The sequence below is a fragment of the Topomyia yanbarensis genome, chromosome 1 (genome assembly GCF_030247195.1).
Source record: "Topomyia yanbarensis strain Yona2022 chromosome 1, ASM3024719v1, whole genome shotgun sequence".
Classification (NCBI taxonomy): Eukaryota; Metazoa; Arthropoda; class Insecta; order Diptera; family Culicidae; genus Topomyia; species Topomyia yanbarensis.
The window spans coordinates 9,608,584-9,624,284 of NC_080670.1; the positions used below are offsets into that span (position 1 = coordinate 9,608,584).

The 15,701-nt window shown below is 38.7% G+C and overlaps 1 protein-coding gene across 3 annotated transcripts in view; it reads right to left on the reverse strand.

Moving 5' to 3' along the window:
• Positions 1-15,701, reverse strand: part of LOC131676827 (ATP-binding cassette sub-family G member 8) — an 81,258-nt gene that overhangs the window by 13,055 nt on the left and 52,502 nt on the right. For all 3 annotated transcript variants that reach the window (XM_058956174.1, XM_058956172.1, XM_058956173.1), the window contains exon 2: positions 908-1,052. In XM_058956174.1, coding sequence (XP_058812157.1) covers positions 908-1,035 — 128 coding nt within the window. In that variant the 5' untranslated portion in view covers positions 1,036-1,052. The remainder of the gene's footprint in view (positions 1-907; positions 1,053-15,701) is intronic.

Consider the following 15,701-nt stretch of genomic DNA (forward strand, 5'->3'; position numbering starts at 1 on the left):
CCTACATCCTATACCGCGTGCAGACAGGATCCAATGAACATCGGAAGAGAAATTTGTTCACTCTCGCCCGCTGATACCGGTGGTGGCGAGGTTGTTTTTTCTGGCCATGTTCAATACAAAATGATGCTGGTAAAAACTTTGATAACAATTTCCGATAATTATATTTGTGGTTGTTTTGTTTTCGCCGTATCTCGAAACTGTGTATTTAACTCTCTCTCTCTTTGTAGGTGGACACTGTTTGTGGTTACTGCGATGAGATGCCAACGTTTTGGTGTATTCATCTTTACGGAACATGGCGGAGAGAAGCGTTCCAACGCAGGTGTCTTTAATGGTTATCATGTAACCATCAAGGTTATGTCTAGATTCGTTTGATGCATTAGCACAACGTCTGGCATGATAGCACAGCTATTCCTAATTGTCACTTTAAAAAAGCACTGTTTTTGAGCGACTTACTGAAATGTTATATTAAACACTTTTTCTGAAGTCTTCCTTTTTAATTCCACTATGTTATAACATAGTGGAATTAAAAATGAAGACATTAGAAAAAAGTTTTCAATATTCATAATTGTTCTAATTGTGGAAACACGCCAATCTCAAAAAAAAAACTAGGGGCACGCACCCGGCGGCGCCAGATCCAATTTGAAGTTTTAAAACTAACGCGCCACCATGTCGCCTCGCTTGCTTCGACAGTGACGAAGCATTCTGTTTGACTATTTATACTACGTTCACCCTACGAGTTGAACCGTGTTTTAACGCTATCTTGATGACATTTTCCTTGTTGCTAATTATTATAACATTATAACAACATTGCTCAAAAAACCAGCGCTAATATTTTTCTACTACAACTTCGATAATTATCAAGTTCGCCGAACCTGGGCAAAATTACGCAAGGTCAGCAAAAACTCACCTATAGATGGACCACGCGTGCAGATCGTCTGCCACACCGGGAGGTAGCGATCCGTGCATTCCGTGCGGCATCGAGTACCGCCGGTCCTCGCGTTGCTGCTTCGGGGTGGTCATCGAACGCAATTCCATACCATTCGTGCCGATTTCTGTAAGCAAATAAGAAACAATAACAAGAAAATATTAATTTCTAGGGGTCATCGTCAGCGAATGTTTTGACAGTGTTACGACGAACTACCACCGGAAGAAAACAAGTACACATCTCTCGACGTCATACGTTTGTTTACATGATGTTTGTTTTCGGAGATAGCTTGTTGAGGGACTATATTTATGAGCCGTTGTTTGGGAAGTGAAAGTGAGAGTTGGCTTCGTCTCGGGGTGGCATACAGACCCGAGACAACAGTTCTCCGTGTATTTGCGTGTCGCTGAAGGCGCAATCGAGAGCTGTTGTGTCGAGTATATGTTTATTTCTTTCCTCTTGGCTTAACATCTATGATCGAACGCGCTGTTGGTTGGATACAAAAAGAAAGAACTGTAGCAACCATTGTTGACGCTTACGGACCGTGAGTGGCCGCCTGGTCGGGAAAAGGGGGTCCACGTCAAGAGCTATTGCATAACTGTATGTAGCGGGGAGCCTAGTCGACAATGAGAGGGAATGAGTAACTTAAATCATAGACGATTCAGGCGGACTTTGAGATGTCCACAGCCTGGCACCGTTATGCGATTACTATGATTGCTAATGTAAAATTATGCATGTCATTAGCGGCTGTCTTGACGACAGCCAACGTGTTGAACCGATTCGCCAGGATTGAAATAACTTATTAGGTGCCGAACAAGATTAAGTACGCTTGCCCACCAACTGGAGAAGGCAGAGTCATGCAATTTTACCCAAGTTAGAGATGTGGAGATTATGCGCCATGGACGTAATTAACAGTATAAGGGAGACTGGGGATAGTTGGCAGTGTTTTAGGTTCCTGCTTTTTTATTTTCTTTTATTTAGACAGATTGTTCAAAATAAAATTAGTTGCAGTACAAACCAGACGGTTGGTTACATCTCAGAGCTGTATCAAGAAAATTGATGAATAGAAGTTTAGCACTATAAATGCGTGGCGAGAAAATCTTATCAATTTATTCCAACTCTGGGGCAAGTGGTACAATGCAAAAGCAAGTTAAAAAAATAGTCGAGAACCCGAAGCAAATGTTCTCTTGTTTTGGATAGCGCGATCGAAGATGCTCTTACACGGCGGGAATTAATATCAGAATTGAAAATAATGATTGATTTTCAGAAGGATTTATCAAATGGTGTGGAAAACACCATTTTTTTCGTTTTCAGTTTTCCGATTTTCATAGTTTTCTTTCTTGCCCCTTAAGTAACCAACGAGGAGCTGCGCAATATATCTAATATAAACGAAATAAATAAGGGTTGCGACAACTAGCCCCGCTCTCCCCTAAGGCTGCTAGTGATGTGCTTACAAACTGTGAACGAAGTAAACAGATTGTTGCGGTAAGCCGATATTATGCAACGCTCTCTATTGTCTACTGGAAGAAAAGGATTTAGAATAGGTTTTAAGATGCACAACTTTGTATTGCGAAATAAGTGACCGATCCGATTGTATAGTATATTCATAGACAAATAATTATTTTATTTGCCTATGGTATATTCGCGATTTGACGTTGGGCTTAACTCAAAGCCGTCTTAAGACCACTCGGAGCCCCTATAATTGCAGCATGTGTAAACAGATGTGAAGTTATATTCGTTGAAAATCAAATCTAAGTACAAAGATGCCTTATTTCAGGACACCGTGTTTAACCCATAGTTCCTAAAATAAGCAATTTAAAGCAATTGAGAAGATAAAAGTTTATGAAAACTATGTTGGTAAAGATGATGTTTGACCAAGGAATCGGGGGAAGTTTTTGGTGCTCTAAAGAAGTAGAACTGCTACTGTCACTGGTTGTACAACGAATGAAACACATTCCGTCGATCATCTCTCTATTCGCGATCTAACGCTGTATGTCGACCACCAGACGGCACGAGAGTGCAATGATGATGTTTTTATTTTCATCTGTCACATCACATTGAAAAGTAAAGGAAAAAGAAATTGGATTCAGCAATTTGCGCATAAGGGCACAAGACTTAACTTTGAGAAGCTGGATTTTAATATTTTGTGTTCCACTCGTCAGTAACTGACATCAACTAAAATAAATCAACATCAAACAATAAAAAAATCGATTTTTTGAAAATAAAAAGGCATGTAACCCGTGCAGCTTCAAAAAATCGTTTTTTTTTGTTTTGCTTCAATCGTTTGAATTATTATTTGAGAATAAGTATTCTTGCAAAGTTTCAGGGTATAGCTAAATAACATCTCAAGCCTGTAAGTTTCCTTTAATTTGATTTTATTCTTTAGAGCCCAGTTTATAAAAACATGTTTTTCCATATTCCGTGCACAAATACACAAGAGCTATAAAAACTATGCATACAAGTAAACATTGTTTTAGACGATTTAATTCTGCACAGACTGAGCTAAGAATGTATTTAAAAATCTTATTTTACTATGTTATTAACGCATTTACTGCCGAAAAATTTAATATATTTTAAAACTCTAAGATATTTGAAATTTCAATTTTCAAACACTATAATGGTCTATACTGTGCAGAAGAGCCTTCCGAATAAGAAAATATTCCAATTTATTATTTCAGGTAAAAATTGAGGTCTGAAACTTGACCGGAATTTGAGTTGTCCGCGGTAAACTGCTGCGCAAGATTGTATCTAAATCCACCATTTTTATTTAATTTGACATACTAATTTTTTTTGTTCAATAATGTTCAAAAATACGCAAAAGATCTTTTGTTCATCACCGATAATCACCGGGCCGTTTTCATGTTTGCGAGTTCGCGGGGATGATCGCGAAGGACACGAGCGTTTGTATATTTACGTGTTTGGTCGCTTAGACGTTTGTATGTCGCGTGTGCTAGTGTGTATCTAAATCAATACGTCTGCTAGTGTGTATGTAACTTCGCGTGCATAAACTAGATTGTAAAACCATGTGGTCTTGTGCATATTCGCATGGGTTCTTGAATGGTTGCATAGACCGTGAGTCTAATGTTTAATTTTAAATGTACGGTTCAGATGCTAGAAGAAAGTGAGTTCCCCCATATCACGAGAGCTCAGCTAGGACCGAGGGTAGGGGCTTCCTGAAGCTACTGATGCATGATCACGTGGGAACGCGCGTTTGTATAAATGCATTTGATACCGAATTATCGTTCGTAGGTGTTAAAACGTTCACTTAATCACAGAAGCGTTTTTATGTTTGCGAGATCACGGACGTAGATTTGCGTGGGTGATGTCAATTGCGCGTTTGTGTTTGTGACCAGGGTTGTATTGTCGAACACTGCTCGAGCGGTTGTATATCGGCGGATTTGATCGGGAGGCGTATGTGTCACAAGCATGCATGCATCGTTTTTATAACCATGTAATCGCGTTTTCGAGCGTACCGCGATTTTATAATTCAGTGTATAGTTCCGATCTAGAAAATAGTATTCGGCGATGGCACCCTGGAGCTTCTAGTGTATATGAGTTTGCTTTTTAGTCGAAGCCTAAAAGCATGGGCCTACCCGAGCAAACAAAAAGTCCATAATAGTCCCATGGCCATGGCCCGATTTCACCCCTACGGCATGGTGTTTTGATAGTGTTTACACCCTTTCATACCAAACATTCTCATAGTGCATGTATGGTTTCATAACTATTTTTTCTTGAAAACGGTAGGATCAAGAAACACGAAAAGCCTTTTTTCATAAAGATAGGCGCTTTCCTCGCAGAGGTAGAAGCAGCTCAATTTATACATTCCAATGCTCAATACAATTCTCCTAAAACATTTACAATCGTCCAATTGCGTGGAAAACGTAGTCGAAGACAGTCTAAATTGATAAGAATTATCAGTTTTCAATAATATTACAAAATTACGAATATATATATGAATATTTCTTTTTTTGTTGTCAACGTAAACCCTGGTAGCACTGCTCTATTCGAATCAAATCAGACTAATTGCAATAACTTCGGTTCTAGAGATTATCCTTGTAGCTGTTAGTACTCAAATTAAAGGTTATAGTCTCATTTATTACTCTTATTTGTTTTTGTGAGCAAATCTTGTCTAAATCAAAAGTCTAAATAGCTACTTAAAAACGTTGTTGTTTATAAACAACATGGGCATGACTGGGTTAAATGAGACCAGCTCATGAAAAAACTCTCGCCATGGTCCGGTAGATCTCATATATTTTGGTGTATTTATGGGTTATCAAGACCATTGTATGGTGTTTTGATGGTTGGACCATATTTCTGGTCTTTTTAATGGATTGTATGGTATCTGATCGATTCATGACCGTGTGGAAACGGACATTGGTATAATCGCATTTGAATTCGTATTGCGGTTGATCGTGATTTCATGTTCGCATGCGTGACCAGATTTATATTATCTCGAAGGGCACAAGCGTTTCTATGTTACATGTTTGATTGCGTTGGCGTTCTTATGATGCGTATGCTAACGTGTGTATCTCTAACTATGGCGCCCTGAGACTCGTTGTCTGCTATATGTATATGTTCCGTATTTTAGAGTGGAAGCTCCTAGACTAGAATAATTCATGATCGCGCGAAAAGAGCTACTTGCTTAACCCTAGAACGTTGCACTTGCGTTTTCCACCCTAGAACGTTGCACTGTGGTACAAACGTACCCCACGCGTTTGATCGCAATCTTCGCAGGTAAAAATGCAAACAAAAGCAATGTATAATACATCGTTTTCTTCGTTTTGTAATTGCGAAAACAGCTGCGTGAGTGAAAGTATGGAATTTATTGAATCAATGATACATAAATTGGTTTGAAGAAAAAAAGTGAAAAAATCGCGGTTTTGACTTTTTTCACAAAAATTACTATAACTTTGTGAATTTTCAACCGATTTGATAAAATCAAATGATTCTAAAAGTTGAAAGAATGGTCTAGAAACGGTTTAAAACGGAATTTCGATATTTTAGTGATATTTAAGTGTAATTTTTTGGAAGAGTGAAAGTTTAAAAATCGTGTTTTGGAAAATACCACGAACAGTGGTGGAAATACGAAGACCAGTAATACATTGGTAACACGCAACGTTACTGTTGCAGTAGTCACTGTGTGCAAATTATACTTCCGAGCCATTGTTTTGATAAACTATAAAAAATAAGCAACAAAACAATAAAAATCAGCAAAAATGAGACCGATTTTTTTTCTACTTTAAAATTAAATTAAATTAATTGAATAAATGATTAAAAGCGAGTATATAATACTAATTGTTACTTACGTAGTAAAACAACCAGTATTTAAACTGGTATTGTTACGAGTCACATTTCCACTGACAGCATGAAACCTGACGAAACGCTAACGGCAACCGCACACTGGGGTACAAATGTACCCCACGCCAACTTTGACACCTGCTTTCACGAACAAACTGGCTATACCACCTTACTAGGAACTCTAAATTGAATTAGGGTAAGGGTCCCAGGTCGGTAAATGCTGAATTCTCGTCTTCACATGGCTCACTGGCGAGGGGTACATTTGTGATAAATGGAACTCAACAGATTGAAGAGTGTAGGCGTTTGAAGAACAGTGTTAACATGGCGGGTATTACATATTATCCAAAAGCGGATCGGTCTCAATAAAGAAAATCTTTCAGTTTAGTTCGAATTCGAAAATGTAAAGAAAACTGTTGCCGTTTCATTACCTCTAACCTCTTATATAAATGATTTCGATATTTTCATATATTCGTTCTCAGCGACATCCAAAACTCAAAAAAAAAATTTCTTATATAAATTTGTCAGTAAAATATTGTTGTCTCAAAGGCTTAACCTCAACTCATGAAAAATATATTATACCCAAAGGGCGACAAAGTTATGCGTTTGACATTTCGATAGATTCGATAACCAACTGATTACGGTTAACAGTCTTTTGAGGCAAAAACATCAAAACGCAACAATAACTGATTGAGTTACTACTTTGAGAACCACCTTCTTTTGGACAAATCTACATAGAGAATTTAATTCAGCGATCGAAGTCATATTTTTCAGCTTGCCTCTCGTTTTTTTCAGTGTAAATTTTTCGCATTGCAAAACCAGTCGTGAATCGCTGGTTGGGCCACACCCTCTGTCCGACTAACATATTTGATTCGCTAGTTGGACCGACTTACTAATGCCAAAAAGGAGACGTTAGTGGTTTAAATGCATCTGTTCACATCTCTAATTTTTGGTTCCGATTGATTGTTAAAGTAAATTTTGCATGAGATTTTGGCATTCAGATGTCTTTTAGTTGGATAATGGTCCAACTAGTAGAGGTCCAAAAAAAAAAAAATGCGGTCCTGGTAAAAAGTGATCAACCAATGAACCACGACTGTATTTGGTTTATCCTCTATTGAATGCTTAATAGAAGTATATGCTAGAAAATGTATTGAAATCAGAGCAGAATCAAAGAGACGCTGCAAACTCAGCATATTTTTGTTTCTTCCATTTCAATTACTGCATTTGCAGTACAATACATTTGAAAACAATTCAAATGTATTGTACTTAAAAGTTCCAAACTCTGTCCGAGTTTCTCTACCGTTCGACAGACGGGGGGTTCCAACTCCATTCACAAATCATACCCAAATTAGACCTCTCCAATTTGGCTTTCTTTTTGGCTGTGCTGCTAAAAGTTCGTTCCTCTTGTTGCTCAGTATTTACCATCATCATCATCATCATGATCATGATCATTATCATCGCGACTGTCAGGTGTGGTGCTGGCGTGGCTCTGCGCGATGCTGATGATGACACGCGCACGAGGGAGAAAGTGACCGTTTTCGGCTGGGATCGCGGTTCGGCGGAGAAAACTTTCTTCTGAAAAATTTATGCGACTCGCGTCTGCGACACGGCGACATTCGGGAGGAAACCTGTCGCGCGATCGGAATTCGTTATGCGTAAATGTAAAATCTTTCTACTCTACCCTACTGATTGAAGGGGAAAGGTCCGATCCGGCGGTGGTTCCGGTCGGTGCCGCAATACTTTTGAAGATTTGTGTGTTTAGAGATTCGCCGCTCGGAGCATGCAGATGCAAATTAGAGTGGGTTCCGATTGTGTAAGCCGAATATCCGTGTGACATTTCGAGTGAAAAATGGATTTAGGAGGCATTTCTTTTTGGATTAATATATGGGAAGTTTTCGAAAAAAATGTTCCGGTCTCTGATCATCGCTGCTAATCGAAGTGCGCGAACTAATATTAATAAAACGGTTTAATCGTTTTCGTAACATTTGTTTATCCATAAAAAGCAAGGTAAAATTAGCTCGAGTGGAGTAATAAAGAGTAGGCTTCTTTGCTCCGGGGCAACCAGGTGCAAAGAGCGTGCACGTCCATGGACTGAAACAAATCTAAAATCTTAATATTAATATGCTAAACTATAGACACGCATAGTAATAGACCAGCGAAGGTACTTTTATCGAGCCAAACGAACTGTCAAAATCCGTAGCCAAACGAGCATGACGTCATACAATGCAAACAAGCAGAAAAAGTATTGCGATTTTATTTAAAAAAATGTATTTTGTTATTCACTATAGGCTTCACTTTTCATGTTCGTATTAGTACTTTACAATGATATTTAGAAAGATATTTATTGTGTTCACTATAACTGCACAAAAAGCTCTTTCTTTTTTTTTGCTCTTTTTCATCAACTTTGTGTTTTTGAAGAAATTGTTTTTTTTCTTAATTTCTTGTTGCTCAGTATCAAACGTATAACTTATCTTTTGATTCATATATTGAACCACTTGAAAAATTATTTTGATAAAAATAGATGTTCGAATAAAGTCGAGCACGTTCGAGCTAGCACATTTTCGGGCGATGCCAGTTTAACACGTTTGTTTTTCTAGTTGCCAGTTTTGCGGTTTTTACATCCGCGAGTCTATTACTATGAGTGTTTACAGGCTAAACTAGTTATCCTCCAGGGAGAGATATGCGGATAGAAATGCGGACAAAATTGCAACAGTCAATTTCATTGTCAAATTCTAACAGTGTTCCCAAAAATACATAGATTGGCTCGGCTGGCTCAAGAATTTGACTATTTCGTTGGCTAAAGACGGCGTCTCCGCATAGCTCTAGCGGATAACTCGACTAGATTCTTACCAGATCGACAATCAATGCGTATATGAATTTTCGTAGATAATGCACAAAATGTTTATATTGATCTTGTATTAAAATAGTGTATTTGTAACCTTCAATAATGAAATAATTTTTTTGGGATCGCCCATAAGCGACGTTCCGATTAGTTCTCATTATTCGCTGTGCGCCGACATAATAAGTGTGTGTCCCAAGTCACACCTGTATTCATTTCGCTGTTAAATATTAATGTGCGAAAGAACGAAAGCCGATTTACTGCCTATCCTTGAATCGAATAGGGCACGTAGGGATCTGGCCAGAGTTGGAGGTCGGCGCTGTTTGATAATGAGTAATTTGCATTGAAAGTTAAGTACACCGCAACTTGCTCCTCTAGTTGTTGTGCAACATATGTTGGAAATGAAATGTACAGTTTTCTAATCAACAATGGTTAGAATTGTACAAATCAATCTTCAGCGTACACGTAAAGCTACTATGAATTTATCTCGACTTATGTAGGAAGGTAAAGCTTCCATAGCATTGGTTGAAGAATCTTACTTCCATAAAGGAAACTTATATATTGGAAAGTTACTTAGCACTACCTTCTTTGCTTACAACAAGACAAGTATGACTAATCCACGTGAAATGCCTCGTGCATGCATTATTGCAAATAAAGCTAACAACGCCTCATATCGGAGCTCACAACTCACGATATCTGTGCTATCATAGTTATACATATATACACATATACCTTAAATAAGAAACACTATCGGGCATAGAGGCTGCAGTTTACTGGTCAATGGAACAGTGCCAGGTTGATCTTGCTACCAGTCAAATAGGACTGTGGTCACAAATGGTTACATAGGTTGAAGAAATTCTTGCTATATTACACTCACATGTACTTTTCCTTACAGGACATTTTCTCTACAGACGAGTGAATGTCTGGCTTTGTGGAAAGACAACAATAAACGCAAGTGGTCTGTTTCACTGATGACTCTGCGATGGAGGGGAGTGCTGGTGCTGGTGTCTACTGTCATGAAATGAGATTGGAACAGTCTCACTCGTTAGGTGGATGTACTGTATTACAGGCAGAAACCTTCGCAATTATGTGCGGGATACGATCGGCCCTCCAAAAAAGCATGTCCGACAAAGTTATAAGCTTCTGTTCCGATAGTCAGGCTGCAATCAAGGCCTTTAATTCAAACAAATCAAGCTAGTGATCGCTTGCCGAACCCAAATCGAAGAACTAAGCCTTGTCAACACTATGTACCATGTCGGGGTGCCCGGACGTTCCCGAATAGCTGGTAATGAATGGGCTATTAAGTTGGCCATTGCAGGTGTAGCGGTTGACTTCGTTGGTCCTGACAAGTTGGATAAGAGAAAAAATCCGGTTCTAGACTTCGTCCGAGCACCACAATTATTGGAAAAATCTACAAAGGTGTCTCCAAACAAAGGCGTTTCTAGAATGTTTGGCTGACTGAAACTCATAGTCATACTAAAGTTTCTTTTGCAATGCGGTAATGAGCTTTAGCTGTTCTCGCAGGCGATTTGAACTACTTGCGAGTTCGGCTTACCTGCTGTTTGTTTTTGTGCTGTAATTTTTGCCACCCTTCCAATTCTACTTCCTCCTCCTTCTCCTTTTCTTCCGATCAGGGAAATGATGAGAAGACACTGCAAGGCACAATTCCCCTACTACACACGGGGAACGTGCCATTTGAGCGAATATATTCAGATTCCTGAAGCAGTATTGCGTTTGGTCATCTGCATTCTTACAACACCAACGCTGTTGGAAATACATGCGAAGAAATCTGTTGAAATTTAGTCTGTAATCGATTAATCATCCGTATTTCTACATGATTCATTTAAGGAACTCCGAGTAAGTGTGCGGTGAAAAATCGTGTGGACGTACCTCTATTTCATCATCATCAATTTATACGAGAATCTTGGCTTAAACCTCTTTATATTCGTTGTTGTGTTGCATGGTTTTCTTCAAAATGATACTTCTCGCCTCGGCTGGATTTCTGATTGTTATTGTACCACATTGCGCATCTGATGCGGTCACTACCGTTTCACCTTTAGCAACTGTTCTACCTAGCGCACTATTGGTCCAACACAAGTTTGTTTAAAGTCAATCGCAATGGTACTCGTACTGGATCCACTTTTTACTTTTGTAGTTCTCTCATTTCACTGCACCACCACCACTGTTTGTGCAGTGAATAAGCAACAAAGTAGTAGGAATTGTTTGCTTGCTATAACAGAGCAATTTTTTGCTCATGCTATAGGCGAAATTAAAAGATAGGCGGAAGCCTATGAAAGCTTATCAATAAAAGCATATTTTTGAACGTTTTATTTCACTCTGAAGTGTTTTTAAGTTTTTTTGCTTGGCCGAATTGTTCCAGGACCGGTACCTGTTGGTACGGCCCCGCTTCAGTACCGCAGAACCGGTAGTCGCCAAAAAGGGTCAGTACTAAGAACCCTAGCCCAACCCAACTCAATTCAATTCATATATGGTGTTTTATATTACAAAATAAAAATAAGCGTCATTTTTAAGTTCATTGTAATGTAAAGAGATCTACCATGATTTAAAAATCAACATAATCATTAGTGACTAATATGTCACAAATCGAAAAGGCAAATCGAAACAATATAAACTTCTGACATAAACCCGGATGCATGAAATAATTCTGAATTATTTTGTGCTCTTCCCATGCACCCGAAGACAACAGTACCACCACTCGAAGGTGAAGAAAATACAAAGACATGATTCATCGCCTCTTTGTCACCTTCGGTGTATTTGAATGACAGCTGGGAACCGCCCCCGGTAGCGCCACTGTAAAGTGTTTGTTTTTCCACGCTTGCTTCACCACCAGAGACTGCCCGCGCTGCCATCGACCGGGGGCTGACGGCTCGACGGGCCCCGAAGTCTACCCGACCGGAAGAAGGCACTTCACTTTGCTGGCAGGAAACAACCGCTATATGAAGCAACACACCAACGCTGCCACTGCACCAACCATCTTCGGTTGGCATAACCTTGAATTTCCACCACACCTCTATCGAAAAGGAACGGTTTCTCACGTAGGAAGGTAGGTATGCCTACATATGTATGCAAAACATTCGCTACGCCTCAACGTCTCGGTGGTACTTAGCTTAAGTATGGTTCAAAGTAATTGATTACATCTTATTATACACATATCGGTGATCCCATGCTAATGAGCTCGATCGCGCGTTTTGCCCACGAAAAGGTACTACTATTTAAGATGATCTAGTTTGGTGACCCCGATGGAATTCGGCACGGTTGGCTCTCGACGATGTGAGGGCCTCTGTTTTAGAAAGCGGTAAACGCTGGTAGAAAAATGAAAAATTATTTTTACAACGCGGTGAAGTTTATTATTTTTGAAAAATAACATGCTTAAGTCATTGTAGTTACGTCAACTGAAAAGTAATTTAACCGAACAGACTACACATGAATTCCTGTGCCCAAATTGTTATATGTACCGTTAAACAACCTCCGTTAGAGTATAGACAGACATTTTATGCTCAAGAACACGTTCTGTTTTCAAATAATTTCTTGACGCATATTTATTTCGTTCATGAAAGGCTTGTCACATTCTAAGACCTACATTATGCTGCTATGGCAAGGCGCGTCTAACTACCAGGGTAAATGAAACACTTTTCCAAACCTACAACTTAGCGCACCTGGGTACTAACTATAGCTGTCACACATAATGCGCAAGTTCTTTTTTCGACACAAGGTTGGTGCAATTTATTCAACTATTAAACCTTTAACCGGCCCACCATACAGACAGTACCAGAACTGGATTTCTGTTGAAAGATCTCACATGGCGGCTTCTACGCTGGCTCGTTCACTTCAATTACAATCGGCTCAGTTTTTTTTTGCGTTTATTTTACCTACCTACTTACTTTCTTTTCGACACAAAACAAGCTCTTTCGTGAGCCGCTGCCGATGGATTTGTACAATTATGATATGGTCAAAATATTTCACCCAGATTGCTGACCGAATTTTGCGATTCACCAAACAGCAATGGCTAAGAAACGCGCAAAAAATACGCATATCACGTATGGTATGGGAGGTCTAAGATACATAGCGCATTTGTATTTGTCCGTAGCTATTTACCTCTTGGTAGTTTATTGATGCAGTATATACTCAATTCTGATTGCACAATGTTAGGATCAAATGAGAGCTGCTATAAACTACCATCGAATTATATTCAAATCGAATTTCTGGTTCCGGAGTTACGGGTCACACATGAAATTCCTACATTAACTTGCGTCATCACTTTATCTAAAAGATGAAAAATTTAATCAAATGTGTTCGGAATTGCTATGATTCATAGCTTCATTTCACTGATACCCAATCAAGACCACTTTGCTTGAATGTGTTGGTCCGGATCATTAATGGCAAATCAATTGACTATATTGATCTCCTTAGAGTGTTTCGGAAAATCGAACACCCAAAACGTACCCGGTAAGATTCACTTACATTAATGCAATAAATACGAGCAAAAATTGCAAGCGTTCTGGTAATGTGCGAAAATTGCAAGAAGCTTCCTTGCATGCAATGCAAGAAACAGAAAAAACGAATTTTGCGTATGTATTAGCGATGTATGTGTATTGGTGACCAATATGCGTTATAAAAAAAGACTGTTGGCATTGAAACATGAACCCCGCACAAACAGATCACTAAGCAATACTTAATCCACCCAACCATACTACCAGATAGTAATAAGTGGATAAAAATCATATATAAACACTTGGATGATTTCACGATTATTGAAAAAAGTAAAACACCCACCCAGATTTGAACTCAGGCTCTTGCGCATCATAGCTCTAACTATAAGCACTGATCTGTCCTTACACGTAAGAATAGGACGTTAAAACTCGTACAATCGTCACATCCGCCATTTGATGCCGTCTCGTGTGTAATGAATAAACCACAAAACTGCGTTTGATGATGTTGGTGAGGAATGAATAAAAAGTAGACGGAAAATAAAAACTCGCCCTGCGTTGCTATACCAACCAGCATAGGCACGTGAATGTGGTGGTAATCCTTTGACAGTGTGTTGAAGAAAAGTATGTACGTATAGAGAGAGATGAAGTGGTTTTATCTGCTTGCAACAATTGCCAGCGGCTTTCACTGCAAAATTGCAAGCGATGCTAACATTATTTGCAAGTGATTGTCGCTTGCAATTATTGCAAGAGATTTTTGTTTTGGGTGAAGGAAATGGCGAAGGTCCGATGTTCGGGAGAGTAGGTTGTAATCGGACGAATTTGATAGCAGTTCTTTTAACAGTTTAACACGGTGAAATGTTTCTTATCAATCAGCTAAAGCTACAAATATAAATTTATTCACTGTTGTATTAATATTCCAGAATCATTTCATGACTTATAATTTGTCTATCCTTGGTTATAATAAGTCCTATTGCCTGTTCTTCCAAACTCAAAATGTCACCTATCGTATTGACACTCGCCTATATGATCATCCCTTAAACCGCCATCATCAGCGTAAGAAGTTGAGATAATTTCGTCGCAACATTCGAAATTAAATTAGCTGTTGTTTGTTAGATACGAATGACTTGATTCTCACAAACTTAGTCTCGAGTGAAATATATACCCGATCAGAAACACACAGCGATTTCAAAGTGGTATCTCGTGTTGTTACTTGTATAATTTTCTGTTATTTTAACTACTTATCCATACACAAAAGCAATTTTTTACATAATTTTTAAAAGATGTGCGGTTGGGGTAAGTTGGCGGTACAATGCAAAATAACCATCAAATATATCCATTCCTGGAATTTACTCCAAAGTAAGAGAAACTTTTTCATGTGTCTCTCGTCAATGCAGGGGACAATAATTTCGGCCAATTGTCTGACGAATTTCGCAAATTTGCTTTCGAATATGGAGTACGTGTCGAAGTCAAAATGACGGGGTATTGAGACAGAAATATAATGAAAAGCGTCGAAAAATAAAATCGGCGCATTTCATAAGGATCACTGATGTAATCGAATTTCCATTTGATTACTTATTTTCTGGCATTCCGCCAACTTACCCCACACATACCGCCAACTTACCCCGGGGCTGGGGTAACTTGGCGGCTTTTCCGCGTCACATTTTTGTCTCTAGAAATGAAGACAACGTATCAAACATTTTCATAAAATTCAGAGATGTTGCCAACAGTCTGCCCTTTCATGCAACGTGTTCTAGTTGACAAGATCTACCAAAATGAAAGCGGTAAAAAATGAAAACTGAAAACACCGCCAACTAGCCCCGGTCTCCCCTAAGAATGCCACGATTGAACATTATTTATTTAAAATTTCATTGCAAAATATCGCAAATTGAGCGAGTGACTCCGGAGGTGCCTTGTCGAAAAATTGTTTTGCGGTGTACGTCACAACTCAAAATGTGCTAGAAAAATTGGTTTTGAAATTTTGCAGTTGGTTTGGACAAAATTATTCAGATAATTACGGGAGCATTTATTTTTAGTTCACTTTTTAAATTTGCCGTAGTACTTTGAAACCAATTGTACGGTTTTTTGCTAAAATGTTATTTGTTACTATTTGTTGATTACCGCAAAGTTTTACTGTATCGATTTTGTTGGCTATTTTCGGCAAATTTCAGATTTAATAAAAGCTATGAAATTGATG